This window comes from Falco rusticolus, chromosome 6 (assembly GCF_015220075.1).
Source record: "Falco rusticolus isolate bFalRus1 chromosome 6, bFalRus1.pri, whole genome shotgun sequence".
NCBI lineage: Eukaryota > Metazoa > Chordata > Aves > Falconiformes > Falconidae > Falco > Falco rusticolus.
Window position 1 is genome coordinate 51,470,697 of NC_051192.1, and position 19,382 is coordinate 51,490,078.

General features: G+C 36.6%; 1 protein-coding gene across 1 annotated transcript in view; it reads right to left on the reverse strand.

Annotated features, from left to right (window-relative positions):
- The window catches only part of PDE10A (phosphodiesterase 10A), a 191,935-nt gene that overhangs the window by 20,057 nt on the left and 152,496 nt on the right, over positions 1-19,382 (reverse strand). Inside the window, 9 exon segments of the mRNA XM_037392501.1 lie at positions 1,352-1,524; positions 4,777-4,932; positions 8,045-8,195; positions 9,895-9,978; positions 11,996-12,138; positions 13,592-13,778; positions 14,405-14,497; positions 16,691-16,824; positions 16,826-16,834. Coding sequence (XP_037248398.1) covers positions 1,352-1,524; positions 4,777-4,932; positions 8,045-8,195; positions 9,895-9,978; positions 11,996-12,138; positions 13,592-13,778; positions 14,405-14,497; positions 16,691-16,824; positions 16,826-16,834 — 1,130 coding nt within the window.

Below are 19,382 nucleotides of genomic sequence, written 5' to 3' on the forward strand. Positions count from 1 at the left end.
TTATGAATCTAAGTTTTATAAAGAAAACTGGCCAATTCAATGAATGAATTCATGTGTTTTCCACCCAGTGAAGGACTTAAGATGACACTTAAGGTCACCTGCATCTTTGTTAATAATGCCTACTGCATGAAAAAACCATACAGCTTGCTAACTTGCATGCCAGGGTGATGCCAGTCATTACAACTGTACCAACAGACAAATATACCAGGGAAAACACACAATATAACCAATAGGTAAATGGCAAAGTGCAATTCCCCTGAAACAAGAAAGAGGATTCACCAGCCATGTAAGGGCCAAATCTAGCATTGCATTGCATGTACAGACACCAGTTAGAAGCCTTGGATTTTTTAGCCACATTACAAACTGATGTCCTCTCTTCAGGCAGGAGGCTTTGCACTGAAAATGCTCTGAGGGCAGGTAAGATTAAAAAAAATAATAAACAGAATAGAATATTCAATCACACACTAAATAGTTGTGATCCTGTTTAAATTTTACAAACACAAAATTCAAGTTTCCCAGTAAACTTCATCCTGAGCTTATCAGGAGTTACTATATCTTTGGGTTTTTTAAGATGCTGAAGTTTATTCAAGACTGAGAAGCTTCAGTTCCATACTGGGAAATAGGCTTTTAAAAACTGCCCTTCATACAGTGTTGCAATAATTGATTCAAAACTACTGGCAAAAACCTGTAAAACTCCTCATAAAGAAGACCCAAGTATCAAAGATCCTTTTGAAAAGAAATCAGAATCATGACTCAATATTTTCCCATAATACCTCTCTAATTTTTCACTTCATTACATTAATGACAAGATCCACTTTAAATAAGCTCTGAATGGCTGCATGAACACTTTAATGTAGCCTGTTATGAGCCACATCTCTCATCCAGGGTGCACCGTGTTTTGCTTATATGGACAAAGAAAGTAATGTATTAATGAATATATGCACTTCTACTTTTTAAAAAAAACTTAGAGTTATCTTAATTCAGAAAGGTTGGGGTCTGACTAGAATTCTTTCCAAAAAAAAGCATGTGAAAGAATAAAAAAATACTGACATAAAAATAAAACTAAGTACTTATTCCACTATACCTTTTTCCCCACCACGTAACTTCCTGTGCACTAACTTTCCTCTGTAGTTGATCTGTCACTGAATTGTGCAGATGACATCCAAAAGGCAGTGACATGCAATATAAGCCAATAGAAATTACTGTTACATACTTGGGATTCCACACACAGCTGGACTTCAAAGTTTCATATGTAAGAAAATTACCATTTACACAGAGGTTTTTTGCAAAAATGAGGTTTTTCTTTCTGGAATTAATGCTATAGTGAACTAATACTGGTTTGCTGCTTTACCTGTGTGCTTGATTCTTAAGGTTTAATGCTCCCGTCTGATGCAGCTCTTCAAGCTGTTTTCTATTTCCAAAATACAGGGCAAGGTCTGTGGCAATGATGGCTTTCCGGATGATCTCAAGTACTTGCTCATATTCACTGGAGCTCAGATTGGAGAAGACATTGTGCCCTTCCAGCTATGAAAAAGTAAAAAACCAATAAAAAGCACAAGCTCTAATTTTGAGATGATTGTAGTCCTTACGTCACCAGACAGGTTACAACGGTTTTACAGCCCAATGACAACTTTTGTTGCAAATTCAAATGCTAACAGCCTGAAATTCCCATTTTCATCTTTCCTTTTCAAATACCATCATGAAACCTATGACAGACGCTGATTTAGTTTTGGAACTGCTCCTTCTGAAGCCTAAAGGTATTATGAGAAAAAAATGCTAGCTGCTGCTTCTTTGATTTATAAGCACTAAAGACACAGCATTTCTAGACAGTTTTAGCTTGGGAACTTGTGATTCTATCCTGATCCAGAGCACTGCATTGCCAAGTTGGCAAACTGAGTATCTGATTCACTCTGAAGTACAATTTTGATCCTCCATAACATAATACGAATAAGGAAATATCCAAGTTAAAGTACTAAAACGATTTTGTTTTCACAGTGTTCCAAATGAAATGTGCCTGAAATTGCTGCATTTACTGATACAATTTTCTCTATAGAAATAAAGTTAATTACAGTATTTTAAGGTATATGAACATTTAGGGGAAAAAGCTGCTTTGTTCAACCATGAGTTGACTGACTCACAAATTAAAGACAATGGTTTCCACTACGAACACTCTGGCAACATGCCACTGTCATCCCTTTTTAATTTTCACTACGTTTTATTGCACATTTAACTGACAATATCCATGTACTGTGATCGCTCATGAAGCTATATCACATTTTGAAAAGTCGACACTATTTGCTGACTCTAAGGTCTGGAAAATGACTTGTCAAAAGTCTTACTACTGTTGAGAGGAAACAGAGAAAAATAAGAAAAAATAAGCCAGCCATGTCAAGGTGTGCACATTCACAAATAGGAAATATTATTAAAATATATCAAATGCAGATGTGTTTTGACATTTAATTGGCATTTGGACCAAAGCTCATAAAAAGTTTCTCTGGCTTTTGTCAAGCATTTACATAATTTGTTCAAAATAAATCCTCCGTGGTACAAACAGGCTTGGTTTCCTCTCACCATCTGGAACATAAACATCATTTTCCAACATTTTTACTTGGACAAGTAGATTTCTTGTGAATAATAAATAGAAAATACAATCCATCTATGTCTCAGTGCTCCTTTGACAAACCCCTAAGTCACAGAAAATGATGTTTGAACAAAAAAAGTTCAGAACAGTTTAACCCATCATCATCACTTTGGGAGCAGGGAATGACTACTACTACTTTTCATGATTTAGGGTTTTGGGGACCCTTTCCTTCCCAATCTTGCTCCCTAATCCATGTGAACAGGCTATTTTGTCCTAATATTAAAATTATTCTGGATTCTATCCTTTAGGCTTTACAAGCTGCGCTATCAGAAAGACCACTGTGACAAATTCTGTTCATACTACTAAAGAAGACATATTCTGTGAAGTACTGGCAGAAGCTGCCATTTCTGAGCATGTCACTTGGGCTTTTGAGTAGTACATACAAAGTACAGCTCCTAAGATTTTATTTTTTCCCTGCTGAGCTAAAGTTAGTGAATAGAATCCTCTGTATTTGCAAGTATGGTAAACTGCAGGTGGATGAGCAAAGTAGCTATAAAGTTTCAAGCAGTGAAAAGTACCACAGGTTACTAACTTAAAGTTAAAACTCATTGAGATAAAGCCTAAACAGTCTGGTGGGCTGGTTGGCTTTTTTTTTTTTTTCTTTTTTTTCTTTTTTTTTTTAACAGTCCAGGAATTTAGTAAGGCTTTTTGATTCAAACAGAAAACAGCAAGTCCAAAAGGCTGCTCTAATCTGTCTTGCTGCTAATTACCACCATGGGCACTTGGTAGCCAGTGTCTGAATCCAGTCTACAGCCCTGACTCCCTATCTCCCTTTCCTCACTCACGCTGATGCCAAGGCTAGGAGGTAGCAGGGAAGAAAAAGGGTTCCCTGCCTTCTTGGCAAATGGGACTTTCACTGATTACAACATTTCTGCAGGAAAAACACAAAATTGTGTTTTGAAGAATGACTGAAGTCTACTTCATGTAGCCATAGAGGGAAAGGGAAGTGTTAATGGCTGAGGAACTTGCTCACTGTGCACATACTCACACAAAGAATGAATACTAAAAATCTAATGCCATACCACCACTGAAGGATTCAGTTACACCCTCCTACATGAAGGAGCATTCAGAGATAAAGTTTCCATTCTGTGATGAAATGTACAAGATACCTAAACCCATAACCACAAGGTGTACTTCTGAATGCAATACAGAATATGTATTTTTCCTAAAAGGTGATTAGGTATTTAAGAAAATAAATATCTTCCCCCTGAAAGACCAGAAAGAAAGAAAAGTTAACAACAAATAGTGGCACAGTAGCATGGTAAGGCTGTGCATTGAGTGTGTGCATGGTAAACTAAAACCAGTGAGCACGAGTATGCTATGGACTGGCAGTGGTTTCACAGGTGAGAGTTCTCTCTTCTAATTGAGCATGAAAAAGTTTTCACTGATGAGAAAATATTTGTGTCTCAGTAGCACACTTGGGTTTCCCAAAATGTGCCTGCATGACTTCTTGTAGTTTTCTGTTAATTAAACATACAAACACTTTACCTTACATTAGGAGCTCTCTTTCACAGATTATTACCTCACTCAGTTTTTTTTTGAATTTCAAATTGCTGCATGACAAAAAACCACATTATAACATAATGAAAAAAGTTTAAACTTTTCATGCGTGCAAAATTAACATTGCCTCTTTCATGCCACACATTTAATGACTGCGGAATTTATTACAGCAGGTTTTCAAGCTTCTCATGCAAACTTTTGCCAGCACTTGAGTTTTCATTCACAATTTCAGGCTGGCTGTAGACTTTGCTGAAGGACACTATGCCAGAAATACCTAAATGAGAAACTGATTTTTCATTTTCAAAGTTCCTGTTCCGTATGGTCATAGGAAAAAACATCACTGAGCCAGAAGCCAAAAGCTCCAAAGGAAGGCCATAAGCAAACACCTTCAAATACACAATTTTTTTTTTATAACATAAAGATTTGGGAAGGCTATCTTTTGCACTATTATTGAATGCTTGGCTTGCTAAATATGAAACATGACTTGCTGTAATAAATCATCCACTCTTCTAAATGAGCACTACAATCCAGAAATTAAATCAATCATGCTTCAGAAAATCTATTGGGTAATGATGTGACTCGTATTTCCACCACGGGATTCTACTGCACAGAAGATACAATTTCAGTAATCCTACCTGCAGGATGGACACTGTCTGAGAGAAGTGGTGCTGTTCCATCGTTGATGTGGAATAGAGAGCAGCCAAGGGGTGATCAAATTTCTGAAGATAGCTGTTACTGTAGCCTCTGTGATCCAGGTCATGACACAGGCATGCAACTAAAAGACCTTTTCGCTACCAAAAAAAAAAAAAAAAAAAAAAAGATAAACATGAAAAGTAAGATGTATTTCCTGCCCCTAGATGTCACTCTTTTGCCAAAATACTGTAAAAGTTGCACTATGCTTTCATTACCTTCAAAAAACACATGGAGAAACATCCCTAAAATTGCAAGAAACACAAAAGTGAGGACGTGCTGAATTAAAATTCTCAGTTCAGTTGTAAGCCAAACCTTTTATATATTATGAATTTAAAAAACGTTGTTACACAATCGTATACTATTAGAGGGATTCTGCTTCAGGAAGAAACCTGAGTTTTAAAGAGTTTGGTCATCCACTGATTCCTTACTGTGTTTATTAACAAAAAAAAAAAAACCAAAAAAAAAAACCAACAAACAAACAAAAAAAAATATGCAGTTATTGAGAGAGGAAATACATAAGATGTATGATCTCCTTGTCAAGGCAGCTGCACTGAAGTCTAACTGAAGTCTGATGCTAGACCTGCCTCTGCAACACTCCTCAAAGACACTGACCAAGTCTCCTAGGTGAAAATTTTCCTTGGAAGTCACTAATGTGAGCCACAGAAATGCTGGACAACAGCAACTGCAAACAAGGTAAGAAGGTAACTGATGTTTTTATCTAATTAACTCTTTAATATCCTGAAGAAAGTGAGTCACTGAAATCTCTCTTTCAACACACAAACTGTGTGAACACTTGCAAAAGGTTGTCACACAACAGATGTTTTTTGAAAACACATTCATTAATGGCTGTGAAGCAGTCACTGTCATTATAGATTTCACAGCTCTGTCTTATAGTTCGTTCTGATGAGTGTTCAGTAAACAAGGATAAAGCTATAAAATTAAGCAGAAAAAGAATACTGATTAACCACATATTAAGTGAGCAACATCCAATCTGTCTACTGTACTGAGGCACACGATTCTGTGGAAAAATAGCAAACCATGATGTAACTAAAGATTTTATCACAAGCTTACAATATATAGAATTAAGATTGTAGCAACCCTAACCGTAATTCTGATTTTGAGACCCTGAGAGTTTCACTTTTATTTTAAATCCTTCACTTTTATTTTTAATGATATCTTTCCAATATTGCATCTTGTGAAATGCATTTTTTTTAAAAGCATGTAATAAAACAGATGATGCAGCAGCACACATCCACACAGCAGAAGTGCACCCTTCGTAACATAACACACAACATTACTTGAAGTTGTGCAGTAACAGCTGTAGGAAGCTGGTATCCCCTTTTCCTTACCATCAGGAGGGGAAGTTGTGTAATGAATAGGCTTGAAAAACAGTCTCTGAGCAAAAGAAAGATGAATGTCAGTGTTCTTTGTGCTACGTGTTAGATCTAGTGGGCATAAACTTTTGTGTCCTTCCCCCCAAAGTTTAACTCTTCTGTTGCATCCTTTACAACCCGCGTATTTCCAGCCTTACAATTCTCATCAGTCTGCCCCTTGTACCAGACGATTCTCTTTGTCTAGCTCACCCCAGCCTCCATGTCCCGGAAATTCATTCATGTCTCACTTCTTCAGGATTACACAATGCCTAAACCCAGCACTCTTGACCTTGTATCCATTGTCCCTGCTTGGATCCCAAATCTTTGACCACTGCCAACTGCTGGACCTATTTGTCTCTAGACCAGAGTCCACTTTACAGTGTTTCATACTTCTCTTCCCATCTTCAAGTCTAGGTGTTCATGTCATCAGCCCTCACCTGAGACCAGCCCATTCTAGTTCCCAAAACTTTCATTCAGCAGTTTCCTGTATTCTTGCTGGATTCACCTCCAGTCTCAAGAAAGGTGACTGCTAGGAAGAGCTGGAACACAGACTGTGATAAGGCATCCAAACAGGTGAAGGCTGGCTGGCGTTTGGCAAGGAACAGACTGATAGCATCTCTCTTAACAGCTTCCTCTTTTGCTCTTTCTGTCTTTCTTGCTCTGCATCTCCCAAAAGATGAGGTTTACTATTTGGCTAATACTGAATGTTAACAGAACTCTAAATATTCCCTGAGTCTGCACTCCACAGATTTTTGTTGTTAAAGGAATACTGACTTTTTTTCTAACTTGCATAGCTTTGCCAACTTTCAGCATATGCCTGGCAAATGCCACCTTCCCCTTTTAGTGTCAGTTTTCAAGTCCCTGCTATACAGCAGAATAAACTTGACCTTTTTAGATGAAAGATTCCCAAATTTTATTTCACTCTCATACACCAAAAAAACCCTTGATTTCTCCTAGCACGTTTCTTTAAAAGACTCAAACAATTCGGGCTGAAATTTCCCCAAATGAATCAGCTGGAGGAAGTTACAGAGCTTCAGAAATTACAGCCCAAATGGCTAGTATTTGGCAAAGTTACACACAACTGAAAATAGGTTCTCCCAGTCAGAAGCTTCAGGTAGTATTAGTAATAGACAGCGCTTCCAGTTGCACCACCATAATTCAGAAAAAAAATAGTGACAGTTCTTCATAGTGTATATTAACATTTAATCATTCTAAGTCTTTCATTTTATTATTACAACTTTTCAGTTGGTGATCTATTCAAAGATTTTTTTTCCCCCTCGATTTCTTTAAACACCATGCATTTATCTTTAAAAAATATACACACATACTAAGGAAAAATGTTGTCCAATAAAAGTTAATCAGTAAATTAGAACATTTGGACAACTGTTTTCCTTACATCCTTTCTACTCTTCTCCCTTACTCACATATGTCAACCACCTCTGCAACCCTTGTCTGCCTATTCAGAATCCCTCTAACCTCATAGGGTTCAAGATCCAGGGTGCTTCCCTCCCCTCAGTACAGACCTGACAGTTCGTTAAATAATTAAAGACTGACTGTAAGCAACCAGGGAGAACCTCAAAATATGGGCAAGGGCTTAGAGCAAATCTGTTACTCCTCCCCTTCAGTGGGCAGACCTGAGAAACATGAAGGAAACACTAGGAGTAGGAATCTGAATAATCCTCATTCCTCAGGCTTTCCACTCATACCCGTTCCTCTACAGGGACCTTTATGTATACTCTGCCCAAGCTGACAGCAAAATTCTAGCATAGAAAATGGACTTCTATGATGGCTGATACCTCTGACGAGGTCTAGTAACTGATGCAGTCATCTCACCTACCTCTAGGTCCGTGAAAAGCCCCTGGTTGTTCTGAAGTATGGCATACATGCAATGTGCAACGGTAACGGCATGCTTCCAGTTGTGGTAGGGCACACGGCGATAATTCTTCTTTACAGACATAGTAAATCGGCATAGCTTTTCAAGTTCAAAGCTAGAAAGAAATTAATTTGGTTAGAGACAAAAAATAAGAATGGAAAAATAACCAACAGAGGAGAAAAGATGCTCTTTGATTTAATCTTCTTGCTAGGATTGACTCTCCTTGCAGATGACTCATTGATTACAAGAGTCATTCAAGTTTTGGCAAGGACAGGGGAGCGTGGATACCTGATAATGCTCTTCGTTTGGTTCGTGGAGTTCTGGAGCACAAGTGAAGCTACGCAGCTCAGGCAACACAATTACACAACCTTGCCTGATTCCAGAAACTTGAAGTGTGGTTTCTTTAATTCATTATCTATTCAACTTGCCAAGTAGGGAAACTGCATCTAATGGAAAATCTGAGAACTTTGTTTGTGATCAGAACAGAAAATCAGGGTTTTTGAAGCAAATGACACAGAGGAAATTTAAAATTTAAATTAAAATTTCAGTCAAATGCCAAAAGTGTAAGTTGTTTTGAATAAAAGAAGTTGAGATGCTCCATATCGACATTGTGAAAAGAAGATTTTACTTTTTCCAAGACTTCAAGATTTTTTTCCAGTTTGGCTAAATGAACAGAAATCCACATTTCACTGTTTCTTCCTTTTTCAAACAATATTTTGTTAAGTACTGCCATCCATGAAAATCTCCAAATCTATAGCATTTATGGGATTATTTCTTAAAGATTTTTATATTTTTTCTATTAATATAGACAAGCAAAAAGAATTTATGATCAAGAATATTTTCACTAAGGTAATAATAAAAAGCAGTAATAAAGTAACAGTGATGTTTGGCTTATGTGCTTATCAAAACCACCTCTTGAGAGAGTTCATACTCAATAGTACCAAAGCTCTGCACAATCTTTAACAGACTTTACCTACCTATGTTCCTTTGAAAGAAAAGCTGAATACTTATCATTTACAGATGAGAAATTCAGGCACAAATTATATATCTGGTAAAATTTTCTGAAGTACCTAATCTGAGCTGCCCAGGGTGAAAATGGAATATTACGCTTGCGCTCAGGACTGAACTGAAGATGCCAGAGTCTCAAGTCACGGACTTTTTCCCTCATAAACAGATCACTTTTCCTTATTTTCAGTTTTTCCTTTGTTACTGTGGTTTGACTTTTTTTAAGTTCCATGTTTTGATAATTTCTTGGGTATCTCAGGGAAGCGTTATTAATGTTCTAGTTTTGCAGTCTATGTGGGCTGAGAAAACAGTGTTTAATGTCTCTGACCTATATATAAAAATGTAAACACATCTAATGTATGGAGCCAGCTAGATAGAAAAACATATTCCTATGTGTGCTGAGCAAGGTTATTATTATTCTTAGCCTTAGTCTGACATCAGTAAAAATGGAGGCATATTGTCTTTCAAAAAAAGCTTTAGGCTTTTTTTTTTAATTAATATCTTCACCATCTTCTGTCTGAAAAGCAATCTCACCTCAGAACTAAACAATACTTCTATATATTGAAAGGACAACTGAGAGGATGATATCATGAGTTCTTTTGCCTGGCCATTCCCAAATTATATTAACTGAAGACCAAGAAGCTGGGACAGGAAACCAAAGCTGCTTATTACAGCCCTGTACAGACCAGACATAGTGAATAAACTCCAAAGAAAATAAGATCTTGAATTAGAAAATAATGATCTCAAAATCTTCTAATAAATAAACACATAAAGAAAAGAATTAAAGCAATAAATTATGTACTTCATACCAGGCTGTCCCACAGGACTGATGAACCATGTAGACAAAAATGGCAGGCCAGACATCCTCGTAGGGACTGATATCAAAGTGGTATCTAAGAAGACAGTTTCAGTTTAGTAAGGGCAAACACCTTCTCATCCTTACCAAAAGCAAGTGAAAATGAGTAGGTAATGCGTAACTGACAGCACTCACTTCTTTCTGAATACACACCGAAAACTGACTTTACAGGCTATATTCTCCAGCAATGTCAGTTAATGTATCTCCACATAGAATCATGGAATCATTTATGTTGGAAAAGATCCCAAAGATCATTGAGTCCAACCGTTACCCTTTGGCTTTCTTCAGTTAATAGAAACATAAACCTTTATTTAAGAATCCATTGCTTAAACAACGTACAAAAATCTTTGTTCAGGGATGATGAGAGTTTTACAGGCATTTCTAAAATATTTCAGACTTTTGTCGCAGGAATTGTAAAGATGGTGGTTTTAATAATATATTTACCGGCTTTTTTTGAATAATTTCTATCATTAATTCAGTGAGACTTGCTCTAATTTTGATAGAGAGGGGGGAAAAAAAATATCAACTTTTATTGACTAATAGAAATTGAGTCCAAAATTCAAACCCCAAACATTTCATACTGCATTTTTTTCTGTTTCATTAGCTGAGGGCTTCTCCCCTCTCCCAACATCAACATTTAGGCCTAATATTAGGGACCCACTCAGCAGAACTGTTTGTCCTTCAATTATTAATTAACCCCTTTCCCTGCACCTGCTGCGCTGCAAGTCTTCTATTTACTTTCCATTGAACCCAGCTAAACGCTTGCACATACGTGGCATACTGAACAGCACAGCAGGTGCAGGAGTGCTGAAGGTAGCTGAACTGCTTGGAAAATGGTTAAATGTATTCGGATTGCCTGAACTAAAGGATGTTAATATAATTTAAAATGAAATCTGTCATATTTGCAAGAAAAAGTATTTTTTGCTGAGGAGGTGGATTATATAATATCTAAAAAGCACAAGAAATTGTATTGCAAAGAATAAGCTTTATGAGGGTGTAATCCTGCAAGCTGCTAATACTTTGGCGTTCAAGCAAATCACTTCAGCATGTAATGAACTCTAACTGTATCCCGTCCCTGTTAAGCATACACTTGCATACTTTGCTCACTCACAGCTACAACATTCGCTGCCTAACAGAAGCGAGCAAGCTCCGGAGACTACGTTCACAAAGACAACTTAGATTTTGTGACTCTATATCACAGAGTTCTGACTTTAGGCACCTGGTCACTACAGTGTAATTTATTGTCCTGGGCCAGAAACAGTGACTGAAAATGAGATGACTCCCTGTGTGAGCGCTGAGCGGGGACTGACTGATAAAATACACGTAGAGGTATGTCTTCAGCACATAGCAGATCCTCGAGAGCTGAAAGTAACTAAATTATTTCAGAGAAAGCCTAAGAGGCTGTATGGGATGTCCTCATCCAAATTAAGGCTGCAGCTCTAAACTGTAGCACTTGGGATTTATAACCTTAAATTATCTTTGGAAGTGTAGAGATTTGTATCCATTTTCCCCTCCTTCAAGAAACACAAGCAGATGCGCAACACATGCACACTAAAAAAACCCCCAACCAAACAAAAAAACCCAACGCCCAACCCAAAACTGAAACACACTACCCAGAAAATCCCAGGAACGAGCTGAATCTTTTATTCTAAAACATATACAAGGGGATGAGATCATGCATTTGGTATTAATTACTGATGTTCCAGCTCATCCTCCTCTCTGGCTCTGAAATGTTGGTGACTTGGGACTATCAGAAAGCAAGCTCATCTCCACCATCCTTAGATATAAACTAATGCTTAAACCAACTACTGTAGCTACCCATGCCTGAGGATAGGTATTATTTTACATCTTCGATTTATAAATTTTGTTCACAGGTCACCGAGTATAAGTAAGTATAAGAAAGCCAGAGATAAACCCCTATGATTTTGGGACAGTTCAATAATAAAAGTGCTTCCTACAAAGCTCCACTACAGCTAGGGGAAAGAAAAAGACACATCATCTTTTCCACAGAATGACACAAGGTGCCAACGTCGCTACATGAGAAAAATACTTACAGTTCAATTTCTTTATAAATATGTGGAGGCAGTGTACAGTGCATGAGATTTTGCCACTCTTCTGCTGTACAAACACTGTGGTAGGATAGCTTCTCCATCGTTACACGGTAAATACACTCTGAATGGCGAATTCTGTGGTACATCTGAAAAAGGGAAGTCATTCATTAATGTAAAATTTTAATAAAGGAAGAAACATTTCTTTCTTGTATTCAAGCAATTAGTCTGAAAATACACATCTGCAAAATCGTTAGTGCTTTTGGCTGCTCATCTTCACACATTAGAAAAGTGATGGATTATATGAAATTCAGTACTTCTGGAAAACGGCCTTTATCACATCATTCGGCATCTACTCACTTGGGTAAACATCTAAGGCTTGGCTGATCTTTCACTGCATCTAAGCTCGTCCAAAAAAAAAATAAAAAATCAAAGCTCAGGCATTAGAAACAGAGCTCAGTCCCTTGCAGCATGCTAACAGAAAGAAAACTGGTAATGGCACAATTCATATTTTATGCCACTGCATGAATTCAGTCATTAATTGGTACAAATAACTGCTACCTAGGCACAGTAAAAAGTATATGAGACGTTTATCATACCTACATTACTATGCAATAACTGTGAAAAATAAGTACAGTTAATTATTGAGATGTTCAGATAGCAATTGCAGACATGGCATGGTTTGTAAAGTGAGGACACAACAATTTTAATAGCAAAGATAATCCTCTGGAGCAGTATGCCCTGAGTGGCGACATTTGCCATCTAAAAAGAGTGAACTCACACATACTTGAGCGATTGCATGGTCCCAAGTTTCATTTTTATGCAGGCCTTTCTACTTGCCTTGAGTCATGTGGAGCAAGTTTAAGTAATTGTTAGTAAAATTTGCTGCCCCAGTATATCGACAGTATAATGTTGGTAAAATGGCTTAATGTAAATCACCAAGCTTAACTGGCATTGTGTTGTATCTTACTTGTCATGAATAGGACACATTTCTTCTGCATTGCATTTTTCTTTCATTTATTGCATTTTTATGCTTATGTAGTAATGATCGTTAAATTGCTTACACTTCATACAAGAATAGTAATTTTTGTGATGATAAATGGTATGAAAACAAAAATAGCTATTCACTCTTACCTAGAGGTATGGACAACTATGAGTACATAGCACAGCATATAAATGTATAAATTGACGTCTTCGAATATTAAATGTACGGAATAGAGAGAAAACATAACATCTCCATCCCCCAGCTAAAATTGTAAAGCATGTGATCTGAATTTATAAAAATAGATAAGAATTTTAATTTCTAAAGGAAAAGAGAAGACAGACAGGTATCATTCACATTTCAGAGCTTGCTCTCTCAGTTTAGCTACAAGAAATTGATGTATCCAGGCTACAATTATTTCAGAAAGCATAAAATGTTTCCTTATCATTCTCTGGAAATACAATTATTCAGCAAAGAATTCAATGATTTCTGTTTCCTTGTTAATTCAATGGAACAAACTTATGAATCGTTTTAATAACGTAGAACATCAAAATCCTTAAGTAGGATTTCAAGTCTTCCCATTATAACCAATAGCTTACAAAAATTTAAATAAAACTTACATTAGCACAGTGTAAGGCTAAAGCACAAAAGACTGCAAACATTTTAAAGTTGTTCTCATCAGTTTTAGAGAAGGCACTTCCACTTATTTTGTTCACCATCTGCACAACACCTATTACACTTCCACGGCTTACAATAGGCATGCACAGGATATTTCTGGTTGTGTAGCCTGTGTAGAGGTCTACTTCTCTGCAGAGCCAGAAAAGAGAAAGGAAAAAAAGAAAATAGTTAATGTTATCAATTAATATCTATTCCTTGACTCTCAGAAATGTTGATCCACAATATACAAAATGGTTTTAAAGTACATGTAATTCGTATCTGCAGAAGTTCACCTCCAGAGCTCTGAAATATTTCCATCTACTGTGTCATATTAAGATAGAATTTTATAATCCTTTAAGTCTCCATTTTTAAGATAAAGAATGAATACTTCCTCAAATGTACAGTCAGTTGACTTATAAAATCAAGGAATATATTCAGGTACTTAAGCATGGTATTTGCTAGTGAACACTTTTTTTTTCTCCCCTGAAACTAATCGGATTGGAGGGAGGCTAAAAAAGAAAATCAGCAGCAGTCTACCTAACTGGGCAGAGTTCTGTAACAGGAAAAATAACTAGATTTTTCTCCATTATATTTATATTTGGTAAAAATAATACATTTTATTTGTATCTTAAAAATATCTCTGATGGCTGAAGTATTTAAATAGATAATAGGTTGTCTCCTCATCGGTGGATCACAGCTGCACAACTGCATCCTAATATGAAATCTAAGTAAAAGTTTTGGTGAGCTATCTTCCCTTCTCATGAACAAAATCCTACCTGTTAAAGCGTGGATCTGCATAGGCATCAGGGATGTTAAGGACTTCTCCTGTTCTTGCCACTTGACCAGCTATTCCTTTTTCTATAGAAAATCTGCAGAAAATAAAGATGTGCATAAGCCACAACATGATCTACCTGGAAAGATATTTTTCCAGTGGAGTCTGTCTTGGGCACAGCAAGGGATATTTGTTCACAACCAGCGTCAGTTCAATGCTTTTAGGAGAAAAACCTTATAAGAGAATAACTAATAGTAAGTAATAAAATACAAAAGCACATACTAACAGATACTTTTGAAAAGATTTTACATAACTACATAGTTTAATACAAAAAATGCCACAATATGACCATTTTAGTGACAAAAATGCAAAGTCTTCTATAACCCTGGGGGTTATGCCGAGTAAACATGACAGTTGTACAGAACCTGAGACTTGTGTTTACCTTTACAAGCTATCGAAATTATCATCACTTTTAGGTACTCATTGTTTCTTTAGACACATCATATGCAATATGGAGCTTGTTTCTTCAGGAAGGGCAGGTGGATTTGGTAAAATAAACTTGGAAAAAGACCAGTGGAGACTTCAAAGCTAAATATTATACACATTTGCCACGTACACCAGAATAATCATCTTGTTTCGTCTCATGAAACGCTAAAAATGCCATGGTACAAACTGCACCCCTTAATCACCACAACAAAGTTAAACACAACAAATATATTCTGGAGCTAAATCAGAAAAAAAAAAAAATATCTGTCTTGCAAGGAAATTTTTAATTCTTTGACATAGAACAAATTCTTGACATAAAACAGTTATGACATATAAGCACAAAAGAATTTGTGGAGAAAAATAAGTAGACAGGATCACATGTGGAACACTTTCAAATTTAAATGTACCCAGCTAGTATCCCGCCCCCACAGAAGTCACTGACAAAGCTGACAGGATTTCACCCTGCACACCTGATTTTAAGTTTTTGGTTTTTTCTGCTGCTTCTTGTGATAGGTACATCACACCAACTTAAAGCTCCTTCCTGATTACTGACTGACTCAGTGTCACTTTCTTACAGATATTTGAGTTGTACTTCTCTTTCAGTACACAGCACCTGAGAAACGGCTCACACCCTTGCACTCAAAGTCAACATTTCAGTAATTTTCATACAGAGAAGACAGAAAGATATAAGCAAGAAAAGCGATTAACAAGGAGTATGAAAGCGTATGTTAAAGCAAGCCACCTTCTTTAATTTACACCACCTCCTTGCTTGTCAGTATGTAAATTGCACCAATTTTTTGACTCCTTCCATTCTCATTTAGACAATGTAGTAAGTGGAAGTAAGTTTGTCTAAAGGAGTTCAAGTGAAGATATGAACCACACCTCGTATTGGCCCAGAACTTTAAAGTATGAGGAAATTAAAAAAAATCTGATAAAATCTATGCTAAGTATTTTAACAAAATTTTAGTGCAGAATATTAAGTTATACATTTCTTTCTTTTTACGAAGCTGCATGTTTAAAACCTGTGCGTGTCTTTGAAAATCTGTATCTACTAAGGATTCACAATTTTTGAAAAGTGGAAAACATTATAATGACTTTGTTGTTTTGCCTCTTTCATTAAAAAAAATGTCTGTATGGGTAAAAATTATGTACTTGTGACACAAAGCAGAAATACATATCAATTTTAGACAGAGAACCCTATGTATTCATTACAAGTCCATATACATTTTCAAATTCACCACTTCAAGCATACTTCAAAATCACAATTATTTAAAAGTTTGAAAATACTCTAAATTCACATAAGAGTAAGTAAAACTAAATTACTGGACTTGAAGTTTTCAAAACCAATGATGAGTCCGTACTAGATTCTACATATGCCTAATCCATCTGTAAGAAGTACAAATTGTGATTTCCTTGCTTTGGATGTGCTTGAATTGCACAAATTTCAATTCCTCTTGGGGAAAAAAAGTCCCATACTGGCAGACTACGGGTTAGGTGCACCTTTACCTGCACCTTTACCTACCTCAGAACACCTCTGTTTTTTCCCCAACATGATTTCCAAAAGGACCGCCTCCGGAAGACGGCATTTCCAGGAGTGACGTTATAGCTTCAGAGACGTTGTTTCGATGGCACTGCAATGTCATTCCCAGAAGTACTACCTTCTGGAGGCGGGTCCTGGTGGGAATGATATCACAGTATGACAAGTATTGTCAGGGTACCTGCAGATAGGCACAGAGACTGGGTAATAAAATGCCTGCACATCCATAGTTACAACGAAAATGCATTCTTCTGCTAGCACTCTTACCTTATTTCTTTGGTCTTCTTGAAGACAGGTTTCCCATCATTCTCTTCTCCAATATCAAAAAGGTCTGAATACAGCTCCTTATTTTTGTGGTCAACCTGGAAGAGTGCACACCTATCTGCATTCACCAGGTTTTTTTGCATATATCTATAGACAAAAAATACCAAAACTAGAGTTAATGGTCATGAGTTAGATTACCTTCAGTCATTTATCTGATACAAACATAAGCCCCTAGAAGAAAAAGTTTTTAAGGAATCATCCAGTATGAAAATCTGTTTAAGGGAGCATCCACCTTCACAGTAATCTTTAAAGATATAACTAAAAAGGAAAATGTGTCTTTTATTCAGTATTTTGTTGTAAATTACAGTGTTTCTCTCTTTGAGAAATGCAAGAATATCTTTAAAGGCTTGAATGTTTGCTAAAAGAAAAAAGGCTTTCCTACTACACTCTTTTTCAAGTACAAGGGATGCTTTTCAAAATGGTACCTTTCCTCCCTCTGCGTCTGGATATTATTCACCTTTACCTGATTTTATATAGATGGAATATAGCAAGACCTAAGAATATTTTTGTTTTTTTCTCTTTATCTTCCATGCAAATATATTGCTATTAAATATCCTACAAAAGAAGACATAACAGAGAGGCTAGTGTTTGTTTCTTAAAAAGCTAAATGCACCTGTAATACATAACAATGAACAAACAGGGACTATTGGAAGTGTCCTTATGGATTGCCCTGTGCAGCGGTCCAGGAAATGGCTGCAGCCTCCTGAAGCTGGGGACAGTTCTTGCACAAAAGCTGAGGCTTGATAGTTCTGCATGAACTAACAAAAGCCCACATGGCATCACCCACAGTCAAGACAGTACCATAGACTTGCACAGTCTCTTTCATGCTTTGAACCAACTAGTTTTATTGTAGCAAAACTAACTGCCAGCCAGTACTGATTGTCAGAACAGAATCTGGTCCCAGGAACACAGCAGCTCTTCACTGAAATGTTGCTCAGACATACAATGGACTTTCTGAGAACAAGAGGAAGAGCGAACCAAAGTTGAACAAGGATTACTGTGTTAACTTAAGATGCTGTATAGTCAGGTGCAAGGATCTGCTCTATCCAATTCAGATACATGTCCTATGTTTCTTACCTGTTCAGAAAGTATAGTAACTGCATGGTAGAGCATGATCTCAGGTGGATCTTGCTCAACTTTTTAAAATTGTATATAATAGCTATAACTACATCTTGGTGTGCAGGTCACATCTTAAGAATTCTCAAGACTTCCACATGGATGAATTAACTTCCCCCTCCTCCTCTCTTGTCTTTCAAAAATAAAAACAAAACCCTAAAATATTTCATTTCACACTAATGCAAAGAGATAAACATTAAACCTTCACAGAAAAAAACCTATGAGACTATAAACCATTAGTCGGGAGACTAATCCCATGCCATATGAGCTGTGAAATGGGGACTGCACAGAAATGATCTAGGCCAACTCTACAGAGCTTGGAGGGCCTTCCCGTACCAACAGAATCTATGGCTGGAAAGATTATGTCACTTTCTACTCCATTTTTGCTTCATCAGAGCAGTAGGATGTCAGGGAGACTGCAAGTTAAGAGGTAACTTTTGTGAAGTATTTCCCACTTTAGAGCATTAAGAAGTTCAAACATCTTGACCACTCGCACCATATTTTCCTTTGCTCAAACTGGAGTGAATGCAAACTGTGCCAAAAAGGACAAGGTGCTCAGTACATGCTTCTCTACACCTGTTCAGAAAGTGTATTACATTTCTTTATAAAATCAACAGCAAGGAGTCCTTCAATTTATACAATTAAATGTTTGTGTTCTAATTCACATGACTCAAGAACTTACCTTGATCATGACTCATGCTTTTCAAAAATAACTGTTTAAACACTACTAATTGAGTGAAAAATTTAATGGGATAAGAAAGTCTTACTTCTCTGAAGCCCTAGCTCAAATCCAGGCCAATGGCTGAAAGAGAGTATCAATACAAAAGGTATGTTCTGCACCATCAATATGAAGGCCAGCAACCACCTTTTGGGCAGCTTGCTAGTACTCAAATATATTGTAAGAAAATTTGCAAGACAATTTGAACTTCTGCTTCCCCTCCTTGTATTTATACTCAAAAACACCCTTATGCCACTAACTGAGTGATTTTAATGAAAATAAAAATCAAAAGAATGCTAAAATCCCTGTACTTTTTTCTTTATTATTACAGGAACAAATAAAACTTTAAATGCAATCACTAAAGGGTGAAGTAGTGAGGTGAAATTGAGTTCCACTCTTTCATCACTAAGAGACACAGAATAAGTCACATAACGATAAAAATCACGCTCCCATAAAATGGCAATAAATGTCCAAACATGTAATTTAATTAATTGGCCCAAGAAACAGTCAACTGCTACAGTTTATAAAGGAAGCTAAATATGAAACATCTACGCAGGTTAAAATGCAGAATCGTGATGTAGACAAGTGTTGGAAAAGGAGATGAAAGAGTAAGCATATTTTACTGCCCATTGTGTTTTCCACCAGACCTCTCTTCATACGGAAGAACAGGAAAGAATATCAATATTTGTTCTTAATGCCATATGTTATATTACACGAGCTCTTTTAAATGTTAAGCTATTTTTAAGCAGTTCATTTAAATTGAAAAAGTCAATGTTCAGGAACGTGTCCTATGTGCAGAAT